This window comes from Protomyctophum parallelum (assembly GCF_964188405.1).
Source record: "Protomyctophum parallelum genome assembly, chromosome: 2".
Classification (NCBI taxonomy): Eukaryota; Metazoa; Chordata; class Actinopteri; order Myctophiformes; family Myctophidae; genus Protomyctophum; species Protomyctophum parallelum.
In genome coordinates this window covers 57,712,259-57,730,078 of record NC_139699.1, presented here as the reverse complement: position 1 = coordinate 57,730,078, position 17,820 = coordinate 57,712,259, and the positions used below count along the sequence as shown (strand labels likewise).

General features: G+C 42.3%; 1 protein-coding gene across 1 annotated transcript; it reads left to right on the top strand.

Moving 5' to 3' along the window:
* Positions 1 to 4,410: 4,410 nt before the first annotated feature.
* Positions 4,411 to 17,702, top strand: LOC310854704 (uncharacterized protein; the record flags this gene model as incomplete). Its single annotated transcript, XM_083759377.1, has 14 exons — positions 4,411 to 4,464; positions 5,189 to 5,315; positions 5,626 to 5,674; positions 8,951 to 9,014; positions 9,190 to 9,209; positions 9,413 to 9,442; positions 10,555 to 10,663; positions 11,795 to 11,819; positions 12,013 to 12,109; positions 13,268 to 13,362; positions 13,617 to 13,647; positions 15,742 to 15,799; positions 15,919 to 15,943; positions 17,504 to 17,702. The coding sequence occupies 14 exons, from the start codon at positions 4,411 to 4,413 to the stop codon at positions 17,509 to 17,511; spliced, it is 792 nt and encodes a 263-aa protein (XP_083615503.1). The 3' UTR covers positions 17,512 to 17,702.
* Between the last annotated feature and the right edge of the window lie 118 nt (positions 17,703 to 17,820).

The following is a 17,820-nucleotide window of genomic DNA, read 5'->3' as shown; positions in this document are numbered from 1 at the left end:
GCTCTATACTTTGTTTCATCGCGGTCAATCTTTCAGTGCTACAGCACTATAGCTGTACATCTTCGGTTGTGGCTATACTTTTGTTTGAATCGTATTAGCTTAATCCATAATATTTGTTTTCACGTGACATGGCATAGATATTAATCTTGCATTATGGGCTGTGTTTATGTTTATTTTATTTGAACGTGGACATCACCGTTACATTGGACAAACCGGGTTGTTGTTATAGCACAAGACGAGTGCTAATGTTCGACACATGTCCACGGGATGTTTTCCTTCTGAAAACATTCAGTCTATTCAGTATTTAAGTCCGACGTCATTTTGTAGTGCTACGTTACGTCCGGGTCCAAGTGGCATCAGCTCCCGTCCGCATCCCATTGTAAATAGAATATCTAAACGCGTGAATCTTTTTAAATTGACGTTATATTTCAGAAAGGAAGCCATAGAGGGTTAAAATGGGTCTTAATGCTTCCAACTCGAGTAGAATTATTTTGTACATTAATGTGTCCATGACAACAAAAATATATGATGTGGAGACAATAAAGACTATTATTATCATTATTATTGAAGGTGGCAACAGTCCATTTGCTCGGTAAAATATTTCGGGGGATATTTACAATGTGTGCAGGCTTGAGTATGTTGAATCTAGTTTGCATTAATGAGGATTTAGTTGACACAATCAAATAAAATGGCGATAGTATTCCATGTGGGGCAGACGGCCTGTCACAGCCAGATTTTGGAGAGCAGCGCAGCTTTGTTGTTGCGAGGAAAGCGGTAAAATGAGACTTTCGTGGTTGTTTTCGTCTCAGATTTAGTCCGACGGAGCGTCACAGTATAACTCCATGGGGACACAAAAGTGACACAAAAGTAGGACCCGGAAGTATCTCAGGAGGGGGCGCTCACGTCACAGCTAAAATACTGAATTACTAATGAGCTCAAATGAATTGAGCTATGCAGTGTGACTATTGTGTTTAACAGTCCCTATGGCGTCCCTCTCGTCTCTACCTGCCTGTTACGTCCGTGTAAACCAGTGGCTCCCAAACACTTTCATGTCAAGGACCCCCAAATTGACACAAATTAGCCTGCAGACCCCCATTAGAAAAGATATGCCAGGGACCCCCCCACAAGAGGAGGTTTTTACGGCTCAACCCGTTTAATTTGAAGGACCCTCCAGTTTGACACGCATTAGTCTATATACGGACCCCCATTTAATGGAATTTCTATCTCTGGGACCCCCAAATGATATTGTAAAATCAATTTGGTTCCATTTGTATATACACTCTCAGACTTACAGTCCCACAAGGGTCTATTTGGTTCCAAACTATCATTTAGCTGGGGGACCCCCCCTGGAACTCCCTCAAGGACCTTTGGGGGTCCCCGGACCACACTTTGGGAACCACTGGTGTGCACAACACAGGTGAGTGGATGGTCACAAACAGGAGATGGGGGGGGGGGGACGGGGGGACACACGGATTAAGCTGTCTCAGCATGCTATTGGCTGGCTGGCCTCCATGGCTCTGAAACACTGGAACCAACCAGATGTTGATGCTGTTTCATTAGTTTTCATTACGTTGTCTTAGCCTCGGTCCCAGGCTTACTTATCTGCAAAAAGAAAAGCCTGGTCACAACCTAAGGCAGAGAAGCTATCGGCTGGTTGTATCCTCCGGGAACAGCCGTCAAATGTATTTCCCCCGGATATAGGATATTTCCCCGACCAATCACAACACTTGTTTCATTCGCGGAGAATGTAAAGTGATTTGTAAGGCGTCAACGATTTCACTTCCGCTAAAATCCCAGCAACTTCCGCTGATAGTCTTTTCAGCTTATAGGTCTTGCCCAGGGCGACGTTGTCTAAATGTCGGCCATCATCACAGCTCACCAATGGAACTGTGTTGGAGAAGTAGCTTTATACTATTGCAGCTCCGTCTGAACCTCAGCTTCTTTTTTTTTTTTACATTCGGTTACCTAAGCAGTGTTGTCTTTGCCAGCAAATTTCTATTTTACTTTTAGTCGTGGTCTCTTGAATGGTTTTCATTTCTAGTTTTAGTCGACTGAATATCATAAGATTTTACTCGACTAAATCTACAGTTGATTTAGTCGACTAAAATGTATTTTGGCGATGCCGATGCCGTCGTAATGACTGATTTTACACTTGCTGAAAATAGCCGATCTACAAGCTCACGATGCGTCGCAGCGTGACGCGTTTTGAGCTTGTAGATCTGCTATTTTCAGCACGCAACCAAGTGTAAAATGACTTGTACTGGATCTCTGGTCCACTAGTCCCTTCCTAACATTTTACTTTAGTTTTTATTTGTTGTCAAAATCGACAGTATATTTAGTCATGGTTTTAGTGATCATGGCTTAGTTTGTATTTAGTTTTGATGTAGTTTTTGTCAGTGAAAAAAGGTAGTTGACAAACAATTTTCGTCATAGTTTTAGTCGACGAAAACAACACTGCTATGAAGGTCTGTGGAGGCTTCTTCAATGCTGTGAAATAATTAAAATGAGCATCTACAGTATGCACAGTTTCACGTTAGGTGTACAAAAGGACTGTTTCTATTAAGCCATTCAGGACGGGAACCCCTTTTAGTGTTTTAAGCATTATGTTTTAAGCATTATGTTATACTTTAGCCGTTGAAATGAGCAGATCTACAAGCTCGTAGCGCGGCACTGCTATTTTTGAAAAAATCGCAAACAGTCCCTGGAACAACATATTTTCAGATGGGGGTCGGCGGCCAATTACATATATTTTCGGGGGTCCTTGACATGAAAATGTTTGAGAACCACAGACCTAGAAACATAGCTTTTCAGGATTTAGAAGGCATTTGTAGAATCGTTCTCAAGTCTAAATGGGTTAAAGGGGCTATGATGGCACGTGACTCAGGGAGATAAGACTGCTATCTGATAAGATAATCTTGATAATGACATCACAGAGCCGATAAACGTCCCCCATGTCTTCTATGCAGGCTTGGTGGCTATAGCAAGTTAAGCTAGTGCTTTTGATGGCACATTTGGCTTCATACTGGCACAAAATGGCATTCAAAAACTTTTTTTTCTCTCAGTTCAGTTCTTTTTGGTTCTCAGTCCATGAGCCAGAGCTCTAAAAAAGGAACATTAATTATTAATTGAGTGGGCAAAACAATACCTATATTAGATTGTTATCACCATGAAACTTCCCCATTTGAGTACTTACACGAAGACAATGATTTATTGTACTACACATTTTACATTTTTAAATATGCAAATGAGGCATTATGTAGGAAAAAGCTACTACTGCATTATGTAGGGAAAAAGCTACTACTGTGGAAGGGTTATCATGTATTAATTTACTTGTATTGATCCTATAAACTATTTAATATAGGTCTAGTTTTTCCCCACCAATCTTGGAGCTCTGGCTCATGGACTAAGAACCAAAAAGAACTGAAACGGTTCCCATTGGGAACCAACCGGTGGAAAAGGGGGTCTCTGTGTTCCCATTCAGATGCTTTCAATAAGAAGTGAGCCCACGTGATGTACTGTACACTACAGTATCATCAATGATATTTTCGGGGCCTATCATAGAACCCATTTCGACCTGAGGACGATTCTACAAATGTCTTCTTCCTGACAGTTTTCTGAGAAACCCGTCAGTGGTTCTCAAACTATTTCATTCCCCTAGAATTATATGTATTTGGCCACCGACCCCCATCTCAAAATATGTTGTTCCATGCAGGGACCCCCCCCCCCCCCCCCCCAGAAGCAAAGTTTAGAGTTAAAAACGTTCGCTCTGAAAGAATATATATTCATAGCACGGCACTCAGTGCCGCACTATGCACTTGTAGATCTGCTACTTTTCAACAGCTAAAGCATAACATAATGCTTAAAACACCAAAAGGGGTTCCCGCCCAGAATGGGTTAAGGATCTTTATCAAAATTACACTTTGGTAGAGGTTTGGGTTGTGTCAACTTGTGTGTGTAGTAGCTTGCCATGATGAAACTAGTTAGTGAGATATCTTCAATAGTTGATTCGTTGATTAGAAATCGATAATTCAAAGTAATAATAATAATAATATCTAAAATGTATATAGCGCTTTGCGGCTTTTGTAAGTACCCAAAGATGCTTTACATTGGGGGGAGGAGGAAGGAGAAAAGAATATATATATATATACTTTATTAGGAAAAAATATTACACTTGTGTGCATGTGAGGGAAGCGCCTGTTAATATTTATATTGACCCACATGTTTACTGCTGTTAACAAACATTACAAGTCCATAGACTTGGCTGCATACCACTCTGTTAAATGTGCCCTAAACAAACGTCCATAGCCATGGCTGCCATATGACGTTCAAAAGCCAAACGTCGGAGGGACTAGTGCTGTACCTCTAAAAGACTCTAAGGAAGGGCTAAGACTTGGCTGGGGAAAGCCATATATGGAAGAGGTGGAATCCCACAGGTTTGGGACAGAAAAAGCCCTCTCGCCCCAGGTATGGTAGTTGATCCCAGTGTTGATTTCGTCGACTAAAACTATGACGAAAAATGTTCATCGACTACCTTTTTCCACTGACGAAAACTAAATGGAAACTAGATGAAAACTAAGCTATGATGACTAAAACTAAGACTAAATATACTGACAATTTTGTCAACAAATAAAAACCGGACTAAAATGTTAGGAAGGGACTAGTGGACAAGAGATCCAGTCATTTTACACTTGGTTGCATGCTGAAAATAGCAGAGCTACAAGCTCACAACGAGAGCTTGTAGCTCGAAAACTATTGAAGAGACTGTGACTAAAACAAAAAAAATTGCTGACTAAAACAACACTGGTTGATCTTGGGGAGCTCAAGTAGGTTGGTGTCGCGAGTCACCAGACCTGAGGGAGCAGGAGATGACATTTGAGCAGGTCAAATATTGTCCCCCTCATTACTTTACACAGTGAAACAGGTGTCAATATACTGTGTGTGTGTGTGTGTGTGTGTGTGTGTGTGTGTGTGTGTGTGTGTGTGTGTGTGTGTGTGTGTGTGTGTGTGTCTGTGTGCGTGTGTGCGTGTGCGTGTGCGCGCGCAAACCTCCGATTGTATGGATTGTATCCGGATCTGCATGTCCACACTCCATATATATCTTCTCCCCAATTCAAATAGCATAAAGAGTAAACAGTAAGTTGACATTTTTATACAGGTATATATGTATATTCTTTCATTCCTACTTCAGACTGACCATCTCGTGTGCTGCAGGATGTTGAGCTGGGTGGGCAAAGTGGTGCCCCAACCTCCAGAGAAAAAGGAACCAGAGAAACCGCCACCCCCTACTAAAACTAAACTCAAGCCTCCTCCTGTAAGTCATGCTCTCTCTCTCTCTCTCTCTCGTGATACTCACCTACACAGATTTTAGATTAAAAGAAAAGTGATGTCAAAAGGAGAGCTTTTGATCACCTGACCATTGTTGTGTGTTCCTCGTCTTCCAAACTATCCAATAATGCTTCTACTGTACATTTCTTTACATGTAACGAAGGTTAAAGAAGCACCCAAACCCAAAGTGAAATGTAAGGCATCACTTGCACACATCTATTGGAAGCTCGACATAATCCAAGCGGTAACTAACTCTTTGCAACTGTGTAATCCAATGTCACCTCCTCCCATAATTCACAGCTCCCAAAGCCGCCAAGAAGACAAAGCAACCTGAGGAGAGCAGTGTCAGGTGAGCCGTCTGACCCTATAGTTTAAACTAGTGACGGGAGTTTAATCTGCAAACATTTTAGTTTGTTTTTAAATTAATCGGCATCGGTTTGATGAATCAATCAGACCGATTATATATCGGTCCGATTAATCGGTCTGTCCTTACAGTTAACCCATTCTGACCTGAGATCAGATTCTAAAAATGTCTTCTACATCCTGACAGTTTTCCATTCTGACCTGAGATCATATTCAAAAAATGTCTTCTACATCCTGACAGTTTTCTGAAAAAGCTATGTTTCCATGTCAGTCGTTCTTCGATTTTTCAAAAATAGCAGACCTACAAGCTCGTAGCGCGCCACTCGGTGGCGCGCTATGAGCTTGTAGATCTGCTATTTTTAAATAGCTAAAGCATAACGTAATGCTAATGCCGAAAGGGGTTCCCGCACAGAATGGGTTAAACAAGCCCAAAGTAACAGCTACAAGCTCACAATATAAATGTATTTAAGTTAAATCTGACTTGTATTGCCTAAGCCTGCAGTGCAGATACCCTGTTACTGTACATGTATTTTCAGAATGGACAAAAAATATAATATTTTTTCAATACAGAATGAGATCATATCGATAATCGGTAATATCTATAATAGATCTTTTGAAAAATCGTGAAAATGTGGCGCAAATCATTGCATATACTTTCAGAGCGAACTTCTTTTTTTTTTTAATCTATATTTTTTGTCCCACGATTTTGTAACCCATTTTTCACCCCTGTGTCAATCATCCTGTGATGTGATCCTGGGCTCTACACACCCTCCGCCAACCTAGGGAGAGCAACGGACTTAACTCATGCTTCCTTCATGCTTGAGTGTCCAAGTTGCTCCTTTACACCTGACAGCGAACATTTTTAAGATGGGGGTTTATTTTCAGATGGGGGTCGGCGGCCAATTACATATATTTTTGGGGCACCTTGACATGAAATAGTTTGAGAACCACTGATATAGAAACAGGTATTTCAGAAAACTATCAGGATTTAGAAGACATTTAAAAAAAATCGACGTCAGGCCTAAATGGGTAACTTAAAACGTATGTCTTTAAATGCTGGTCGGACATGAATGCACCTGGGTGGATCCCAGCATTTTTTTTTTTTTATCCCACGATTTTGTAACCCAGTTTTCTTTTCACCCAGTGCCAATTATCTAATGTAATCCTGGGCGCTACACTTCCTCTGCCAACCTGGGGGGGGCAGCGGACTGACCTCATGCCTCCTTCTATGCATGAGGAGTCCAAGCTGCTTCTTTTCACCCGACAGAGGGGAATTTCCCCGGCCGGACGTAGCGCGTGGAAGGGACACGTTATTCCGACCAGTTCCTTTCCCCTCCATCAGGCGCCCCGGCTGGCCAGGGGGAGGTAGTTTTAGAGACCAGGATTACGGCATGTTTTTGTGAGGGTACCTACCCTAGGGGACACAGGGAGAACATGCAAACTCCACACAGAAAGGCCATATCGCCAACCCCCGCCTCGGGTATGGGCACTGATGATGCGGAGGAGGGAACACGCCGCCAGTGCCCACAGTGTCCCCAGCGTCCCCAGCGGGAATCAAACCCAGGATCCCAGCATTTCACAGCCTGAAGACTCACAATCTTTGACATAAAATCTACGATTGTGTATTTATATAACAAATGTCCTTAAAGGTTTTATGACATTCATTTTCATTTCTTTTTCTTTTTTCTTTTAGGTTTTATGACCTCAATTACATCCAAAAAACCTGAACTTTGAACATTCAGTGGATTTTCTGTGGTCTGAAGTTTTCTTTGGGGTTTTTTGGGCCTTTTGAGCTACAATGAAAACAGGCAACACAGTGAAACAGTGACATCTGCTGGCAAATCCCATTGACATATATGGGATTTGCAGGGTCTTACATCACTTACTGCCGGCAAATCAGAGCACCTGTTTGAGCCAGAAAACCCCAGATCACAGAAAATCTACTGAATGTTAAAAGTTCATGTTTTTTGGGTGCAATTGAGATTAGAAAACCTAAAAAAAACCAAGAACAATTCCAAAACCTTTTTTTTTTATGTCACAATCCCTTTAAGGCAGGTTAAGTGGAGGAGCGTTGGTGGCATTACACAGAGCAAAATTCAAACCCAGGACGTTGTCAACATACTGAACTGTACTGTGGACAATCAAATTGTGTATCATGAATAATTGACAACAACTCATACTTGACATTTTCGAGGAAGCCATTGGATCCTATTCATTAAAAAAAAATGGAGTAGGAAAATGTCCTGAGTTTATGTGCTTTCATGGCTAAAATAACTAAAAAGGGACACATTGACATGTATTGACAGCATTGTGGTCTTTTAAATGTAAGTCACTCAGGCCACTACACTGTTAAATCAAGACAATATACCTGAAATTCCAGGAATTGACAATGTACATAATTCTACAAACCTTTGACCTACTTTGACATTCATTCTATGTTTAAAACCCATTTAGACCTGACGTCGAAATAAAAAAAAAAGTCTTCTGAAAGAATATGTATTATATATTCAAAGATCTGTGCCGCATTTTCACGATTATTCAAAAATAGCAGACCTACAAGCTCGTAGCACGCTACTCGGTGGCACGCTATGAGCTTGTAGATCTGCTAATTTTTAATAGCTAAAGTATAACATAATGCTTAGTTAAAACACCAAATGGGGTTCCCGCCCAGGTTCTGGTCAATATTCAGTGTAATGTATTTGATTTTGATATAATAATATTGTGATTGTGAAAGGACCTTTACTGTGACATGTACATTCTTTTTTTAACTCACTGTCATCACCAGATCTCGTATTACCTAATTAATATTTCTTCATATTTTGGATTTCTATTTCTATTTTCTTTGCTTGTGTTTCGGTCTGCATACTAAGTTAACTTCCATTTGTGAACATACAGTAGTATGACTTTGATTCTGGTTGTACACAGAAACTCTTCAGTGATCATTTATCCACGTGTACGGTACCTGTGAGAGTGTACAAATTAATCTTGTTTCATTTTTTTACCCTATCTGAGTTAAATTAACATTGAGGTTTTTACACAAAAGTGGGGTGTCCTAGGGGTCCACCCATAAGTCCGACAGTCCGCTGTTTTCCGAAAGGATCTCTGTTCCGAGGGGCGGTGTTCCGACGATATATTTTTGGGGGTGTACTGTCCAGTGTCCTAAGGTTGCCAAGAATGGAAAGCAAAACAAAAAAGGGAATGCAGAACATTAAAACATTTGTTTTGCTCCTCATAACCGTCTTCTTTCCCTCCATGTGTTCAGTGGGAAAAAGGTGTTGTCATGGATCTCGGAGAGCTTTACCCGGCCTCAGCCTGTGACTGCCAAGGTGAGTGCTGCAGCAATGCTATACTGTACAGTACAGTAGCCTATGTGTGTGTGCTCAGTGTCCCTGTTCTCTTTAATTATGAGTTCATACTGCATGTCATTATTATTATAATTACTACCACTACACTACTACATGTCTGTATGTTCTATTCTTCCCCTGTGCCTTCGAAATTCAGGAAGAAAATGGATTAAGCAGGTAAATCACTATGCATTTGTATTGTGTGCCGCGTGCGTGCGTGCGTGCACGGTTGTGGATGACTCGTACGTTTTCATATCCTTGGACCTTGTTTATCATACAGTAGCCAACAACTATACTGTATTATACCGTCATACTACCGGACGGTACTTTGTAAGCGGAGGCTTTAAGGTTCACTGATGCATTTCTTCCCTCCTGTACAGGAGTCCCTCTATGAGCAGCATAAACAAAGAGTGAGTATACAACTAATGGCATGGCTATCTATTCAGCGTTTCCTAATATAAGCTGCCTCCTTAATCCAAGGATCCAAAGCATCCACAAACATGTTGACTACACATTCACGGCTTAAAAATATCATACATGTTTATTTTCTTATTATAACCATAGACTGTAAAAAATATGGACAAAGTGTTTCCCGGGTCTAACATGGACGTAAAATGAAGCCTGTAATTCCTTGCACTGTAAGTCGCCATATTTCTAGATCCGTTTGGGCCCAGCTGGCCATTGGCTGGCCCAGACAACGAGGCGGGACTTCCCCCCTTCTTCTCTGTTGGTTTTTATTTTGACTGAACGGGGGGGTGGCTCCCGGTCATAGACTGTAACGGTAGCCACGCCCCTCAGAACATACGCAACTTTATGGTCATTTTTTTAATAAATGGGACCATAATTTTCCAAAAAGAATATTATGACATGAGAAATGAGACTTTAAACTAGTGACTGGAAGCAGAAAGTATTCATGACCATGTTTATTAAGGTAATACAGTCTAGGTGAAGCCCAAATACATGGGCCTCTATGGAGCTATGGGTTTTTTTGGGCCCAATGACAGCGCCACAACAGGCCATTATATGAACTTTCAGGAAGTCCTGATTTCCTTAGTGGCTTCACAAAATATCTGTCTGACTGCCCCCCTGATTATAACACACACAGCTATCATTCCAGTGATGTAAAGTAACTAAGTACATGTACTCATGTACAATTCTGAGGTATTATTACTTTACTGGACTTTTACTCGGGTAGTATTGCAAAGTACATTAAGGGTACAATTCTGCCAGGTCCCTTGACCATTGAGTTCAGCCAGTCATCTTAAATGACTTCAGAAAAATAATTTCTACTTGGCTCTCTTGTGCCCTCTAGTGTACACCTATAGGCACGTTTTGAATATACTGGTAGTCAGCAAACTTATGACTGCACTTAGTTGGACAGCTTTTTTCCGAATACACCAATATCTTGCTGACAATGCGTTGCAACGACACACATCGTGAAGGTGTAGGTCTGCTATTTCTAACAGACGTTCCCAATATAGGGATGCTGAGATTCAAGTGGTTCAATTTCTTCTTCATATAGGCAAGGAATGCTTGGTCGGATTGTCGTATTGATGGACGTTCTGGAGACAGTTGTTCCAATTCCACAGCCTGTGGCCAAGGAAGAACCGGACGAACCTGAGGAAACAGAGGTAATATATTTAAAAACCCTTGAATGCACAGTAGGCTACTGTAACTGTACACAAGATAAGACAAGATAACCTGTATTGATCCCCTGAGGGAATTTGAGGGGTCATGGCAACTGTATATGTTTCTTTTCCCTTTTTTTACCTCTTTATGATGAATTCCTGTTCTGTTCTTTGGCTATATAGAAGTGTCTATTTGTACGTCTCTAAATGTTTTGATGAATTGAACAAGGTGGACCCTGTTGTAAACAAGTGTAATGCTTTATTGGGTCGTCGACAGTTAACAGTCTTTGTATTGAGTTGTGCTTGAAATGTACTGTAATTCTGAAAGGGGGCGGGACTGTGACGCTCTAGGGTCCACCATGTTCAATTCATCATAACATTTAGAGACGTACAAATTATACACAGGGGGTGGGTGGGGGACTCCGATTTTACGGGGGCCAGTTTCAAATTGCAGCCCTCCGTAGGTGCCCTTTGAGAGCGGTTTTGAAGGAGCCAAGGGATTTGCATGTCTATATGACTGTTGGTATATAGGGTCTTCCACATTTTGGTGGCATAGGAGCGAAATTAATTTAGTCCCTTGTTTGTGCCGAATCTGGGTTGCACATGGTTTGTTGCACTCCCTCTGGTGTTGTGGGTGTGGACTTCGTTGACATTAAGGAAGTATTTAGACGGGTACATAGGTATCTTGGTGTTGTAGCGAATCTTGTGGACCAGGCCCATTGCAAGATGCTGTACTCTGTCGTCGACCCTAAGCCATTCCAGCCTGTCAAAGTGGGCAGGGGTGAGGTGGGTTCGGGGAGTGAGGCCAAGTAGTAGCCTGACCAGTTTGTTTTGGGAAGTCTGGAGCCTTGTTTTAAGGGCCTTTGAGGTGATGTGGTACCAGTAGGTGCATGCAGAGTCGAAGAAACCTTGTACGAGGGCTCCTGTTAGGGTCTTCAAGGTGTTTTGTCGACCAGTGAGGAGTCCCCAGGCTATACCTGGGGACTGCTGTAACAAGGCAGTTTTACTACATTAACAACTCTTCATCATACATTTTCAAAGGCAAATCTTTCAGGATTTACAGAGCACTTTACAGTACTCAAATTAACTTCACGGTTACTCTGTCTAAATGTTGTTGGTTTTCCTTTGCATCAGGTGTATGACATGGAAGAAATGCCAGGTAAGATATTTTTATTTAGACAAAACATAACACGTCTTTTTAGATGAGACATTTTAAACCAAATGTTAACTTAAAATATGTGTTTGTTAGTTATTTTTGTTTTAGTTTTTTCTTTTCATTCAGCATGGATAGAGCCACATCCAGGAATGCTCTTTGTAAATCATCCATTCTGGTCTTCTCTTCCTCTCCATAGACGCAGAGAATCTGCCTCATATTCCTGCGATAGAAGTGTCAGACTACGAGGAGGAGGAGGAGGAGGACGACGATCCCACCAAGCCGTTCCCCCCCAGGTATCTGTCTGTCTCTCAACCAAGGTTCATGTTTTAGTTTGTTATTAGAGAAAGTAAAAGATGAGTGTTAATTCTTTTTTTTGACAGGGGGTCGGGGTCATTCGAGCATGGGGCTAATTATGTATTTTTTTTTACAAAATATTATGGCGATTTCCTTTTTTATTATTTACTATAGTCCGACTCCTAATACACCCCAAGAAATTACATCTGGCCACAGAAGATCACAGGATCTGACTTCGCTGACGACATCGCGCTTATCTGTCAATCATTGGAATACGCTCAGGCTCTCCTTCAGTCTCTTGAGCAGGCCTCCAACTGTGTTGGTCTTTATCTCAACGAGACGAAAACTGAATACGTTTAAATATATGCGAATCCACCAATAACCACATTATAAAAACACTTTCAAACTAGGAAAGGGTATGGCCTGGTCAGCCTGCAATGACATGCATACGATCTGGTCATCCCAGCTTAGTAAGATGAAAAGTAAAAAATATTTAGGACGACCGTTATAGGCCGATTCTACTCTATGGCTCCGAGACATGGACACTTTCAAATAAATTAGAGAAACGGTTGGATGGCACTTACAGTACACACGCCTTCTAACGAGAACGCAAAATCTTATCTTGGAAGAGCCACTCATCGACTAATCTAATATACGGCAACCTTCCACCGTGTTTCTTCACTGGTCCGATCCAGAAGAACACATTTTGCCGGCCACTGCTACAGAGCATGACAATGAGGTTATATCTTCCCTTCTTCACTGGACGCCTGCCTCAAAGCAGACCAGAGGTAGAAAACTGTCGTTCCCTGGTGTCATCGCTATAGGGACACAGGCAGTAAGCAGGAACTGCGGATGGCAATGAAGGACCGGAAAGTCTGGCGTGGCGTTATCCATGATCTCAACCGCGGTCTAAAAATGATGATGATGAGCCTATTATGCGTTGTGGGCCTGTATAATGGCTTTACTTGAAAAAAAAAAATGTCTATTTTTAGCAGCATGTTCACCTATTATGATGACATGCCCAGAATTGGGACGCTATGGGTTCCTGTGCTTAGTCAGCACGGGAGCAAATGTGAGGAGGAGAGGGAGAGAATAGGAAATAGGAGATAGGAAATCATTCTACTGTGTTTGTGTGTGTGTTTGTGTGTGCATCACAGAGTGATTAAAAAGATAAAGAGAACCTTGGAGAACTTGATCCCTCAGCCTGAGATCTACATCAATGCAAATGGCAAAGCGCAAAAAAGAAAAAAAGGTAGGCCTTAACACACTGAACCATTTCTTTCTGAGTCACAGTTGGCCCCTGATACTTCCTTGAATTTTGTATTTTGATTCGAAACGGAACACCAATGTTTAAATTCAAATGTCATCACAGGGTTTCCTTCCTGAATTCCTGCAACAAAAAGGTTGTAATTGTTCAGTAAAGGCAAGGCACCCTCTGTGTCGCAGTGCTTAAGCTTTAGTTCATTATTGTGATATGACGGTTAATGGTGTCTTATATTTCTTTAGCGGAGGCAAAACCACCTGCAGAAGCAGAAAAGTAAGTCAGTTTTTATGTGTTTTATTTCATTCCCCAAAAGTCCTCGTCAAAGTTAAAAAGACACCGCCAATGTTCTCATTTTGCTTATCTCCCTCTATTGTCCTTCAGTGGGTCCCAACCTATGTAAGTGAAAGTCTTGTATTCTGTACTGTACTATAAGCGCACCATTATCTTACGTGTATTATTTTTGTATAGATTTGCTTTAACTACCAGTCATCTTCCATGTTTAGCCAATTGATTATCATTCACAGTGTACTTTACTGAGGAGTGCAGACCATTGTCCAAAGCATGCAAGTATTTGTCATGTGTTGTTTTTCATGCAAGCGGTTGCCATTCTTTTCACTGGCTTACGATATGAAAATCAACATGATTGATTGAAATGAACTTGCTTGAGCTAGGCAATAGCTATTTTGTTTTCATTTGTCAAAAGTTATGTCTTTGCATTTTAATGCAGTTGAAAGAGCAGATTGATTGGAAAATAGTCCATGGAATAAAGATTGAGTTACAAATTAAATTCAAACATCCGTGACTCAAACAAAGGATCAGATCATGTTTAAGGTGGGTTTATCACCTGATAGTTTAAATAAAAAAGTAGCAAATTCTGGTAATTATTCCAAGGCACAAGATCTCCACAGTTCTCCACAGAGCTGGAGTCCTGCACTGTAGACGAGAGGAGAGGTAGAGTCAAAGGCAGGTTCACAGAGGAGAGAATAAAGCACAGTAACGGCATGACGTTTAACTGTCTAACTCTAAGCACTGCAGACCTAAGTCTGGCCGTCTAACTTTACCAACCATAGCCTGGAGCCTGGGTCTGCCCAGGATGAACGGAGTGCCCGGGGAATGCTTTCCACGTGGTCCACGTGAGTAGTTGCAACTACGCCCCCTGGTGGCCCGGGAAGTGGACACCTTGGGGAGCAGAATGGGACAGGAGCGAACACCGTGCACTGAGCTGGCATAATACATACAGAGTCCATGTAGTCGGCTGTGCTCACGCTCAGCTGGAGATAAGCGACCCACTTGCTCGGGCCGAGTGAGACTGGTGAGGGTGGAGGCGGGAGATGGCTTGATAGCGGCGTGATGCTGGGAAGCCCTGTCACACTCACGTGCACGGCGTCGCTCGTCAATGGAAACAGACAGGCGCGCTGGCGAGGATGTGGAACTCAGTGGCATAATCTGCTACTGAGCTATAGTGCCCTGCTGGAGGGTAGAGAGAGCTGTGTCGGCGTCCTGCCCCGGGACGTCATGGTCAAACACAGCCTTAAACTCCAACACGAAGTCTTTGTAGATTTACATGTATGTAGCAGAACCCTCAAGGCTGGCATAAATCCACTGGCGCGCCCCTCAGGTGCATGGTTATGTTGGTAATATAAACTATGCAGGCGGGGTCAGTGGAATACATGCTGCATGGGCTGCAGATCAAACACGTGTACTCGCATTGCATGAGAAACTCCCGGCAGAGGGAGTCAAAGGTTGCCGCCCCCCGGGCGGTGAGGTAGGGCTCCTGGCTGGGAGACGGAGCGTGCACAGGGACCGTGTCAGGCGCTCGTGCCGGCTGGAAAGGAGCGGCAGTGAGATGCGTGCTGAGCGCGGCGACCTGGTCAGCAAGATCCTTGACCAATGACATGAGTTGTTTAACCTGAGCATGCTGTTATCGCTAGCTCAGTGGCCTTGTGGTCCGCCAAGTGCCTCCCCTGCTTGACACATCTTAGGGTTGGATTGGGGGTAAGTCCCTGCGACATACTAGCGTCATGTCCAGGGGGTGTACTTGTACATCAAGCTGCCCCACGCTACAGAAACAGGAGATTGCTAGGCTCCTGCCCTATGGGCCTCATGGCTCGGCAAGGCTTACTACTTACTATGCTGTTGAGCGGCTTGGGACTGCTGAAGATCCGAAACCTCCCCGGAGCTCCTGCTGTATGCTTAAAACGGTGGCGGATGCTTCCAAACGGATGCTTCCGACAGCAGGCGGGAGGGAGTGGTGCTCCAAAACCTGGAGTGGAGTGAGAGTTTGCTGCTCACACAGCACATAGATGTGGAGTGGATGGGGAGCGAGACGTTAACAGACGCTGTGTAACATCTATATTTCACTCATAGGGGGGTCGGCTGGATCGTCCAAGAGTTTGAGCGAATATTACCTCAACCTGCATCAAAGGTGAGTCACCAGGTCATCATGTACAGATGCATAACTGCAGGCTAAACACAAATGTATCTTGAATATTCAGATGATCTAAATCAATTAAAGAAACATTCCTGGGTTCTGTTCCTCCATAGAATGGCGCAGATGAAGTCCAGAAGAGTAAGTAGAGCCTTTTTACAGATTATACCCCGCTCTGGAAAGCCCGCACATAACATTAAAGGGATATGAAATACTACGTCATTAATATAGTGGTTGCAACTGTATTAATTGATCGCCCGAGTCCCGTGGTGGGAGTTCTGCTCTGGTTTTGGTGAAATATTAAGTAGTTCCGGTCCATTTTCTGGGGGGCACAGGGGGCCACGCATTAAAAGTAAATTAATTCACAAAACTAACATAATTTATATTGTTCACCTATTTCTGCCATATAGTGTAACTTTTGTAAATTTTTGATCACACAGAACTATGTTTTATGTGATAGAGGGGTCAAAGTTGCACGAAAGTTGCACTAATATTTTAGAAATAGGTCAACAATACAAATGATGCTAGTTTGGTGGATGAATTGACTTGGGTGCGTGGCCCCCTGTGCAGAACTCCCACCACGGGACTCGGGTAGGACAGTTGCAAACATTAATGGCATTAATTAATGGTATTAATGGTATTAATGGCAAGTATTTCATACAACTCGGCAACAGAAGTTCTGAAACTTAACTTTGATCCATAATGTCTCCACTTTAATAATACCAATTGATATTGTATTTTATATCATTATAATTGATTAGTCACCTTTACAAGTAGGGATGGAGCTCGTACATTTTTATTGATAACGATCACCTTATCGAGCAGGCTTATCGAGCCAGGTTCTTATCGAGCCCACTATCGAGCATTTTCTATTATTTTGTGGAAAGACGGGAGACATTAAATTCTGGACAGAACCATGCATCTTTTACTATAGGGCCTTCAAATACAGTACTTTTCTAACAGACAGAAGGCAATTGACCTTTTTACCAATAAAATAATATTAAAGAAACTGTTAACTGGTTAATACGTATATGTACCGCCACTTTAAAAGCTTAATTGTGTTTACCCAGACAGTGCTGGTTGGCATTTATTTCTTCATCGCCTCTTGTCTTGATTGTTTAAACATGACCGGGCCACTATGCCGCTATGCTCAATAACAAGCTTGATAAGCCCAAAGCTTATTGATAACGGGTACTCAATAAGCTTCTTATCTGATTTTTTCGGGAATCGGTTATCGAGCTCCATCCCTATTTACAAGGAAGTATAGCTTAGTTGTAAGGATGGGGCGTTCGTGGAATGAGCAACACAGCTAAATATGTGGGTACTCGCCTCCGAAATCCCCCAAAATTGTGCTTGTCAAGTGCTTGGCATTCACCCTTGCTTTGAGTTGTTTAGTGGATTGGATAATTGCACTCTCACACAGTAATAAGGAAAAAAAACAACACATATTGGCCATTTTGACCCTAGAGATGGATTTTTATTTTTATTTTTACTGGGATGTGTGGGATGTTCAATTATTTCCCGAAACAAACAGCCCAGTCACACAAAAATGAGCTCATGGGTGGATTAATGATGTGATTGGCTGGCTGACTGACTGATTGATTAGTTGCTTGGTAATGGTTTACGTTACGTAGGGCTTCAAGCGTCAGTGGCGAGGCAGACAGACTCTAACCCAGGCTCCTCTTCTCCTTCTGTTTACAGGGGGATAGGCGCTGACAGAGCCATAGAGTAAGACAGAGTCTTAGAGGCGAAGAGCATTGCGAACAGTGACATGTCCTGGACCGGAAGTTGGCAGAAAAGCATTCGACTCACGCAACAGCCCAGCTTTAATGATCTTAAATCCCTTTATTTTAGATTGTCTTTCAGTAATAGTACTAGATAAACATTACAGAGACTTTAGTTGTTACTGTACAACACTTTAAAACAGTTGTCATGTTGCACACATGCCTGAAATAGCTCTTATTTGCGCCGCCCCTCGTTGAAAACAATGCATTTCCAACTCCAGCTTGTCCCAGTTC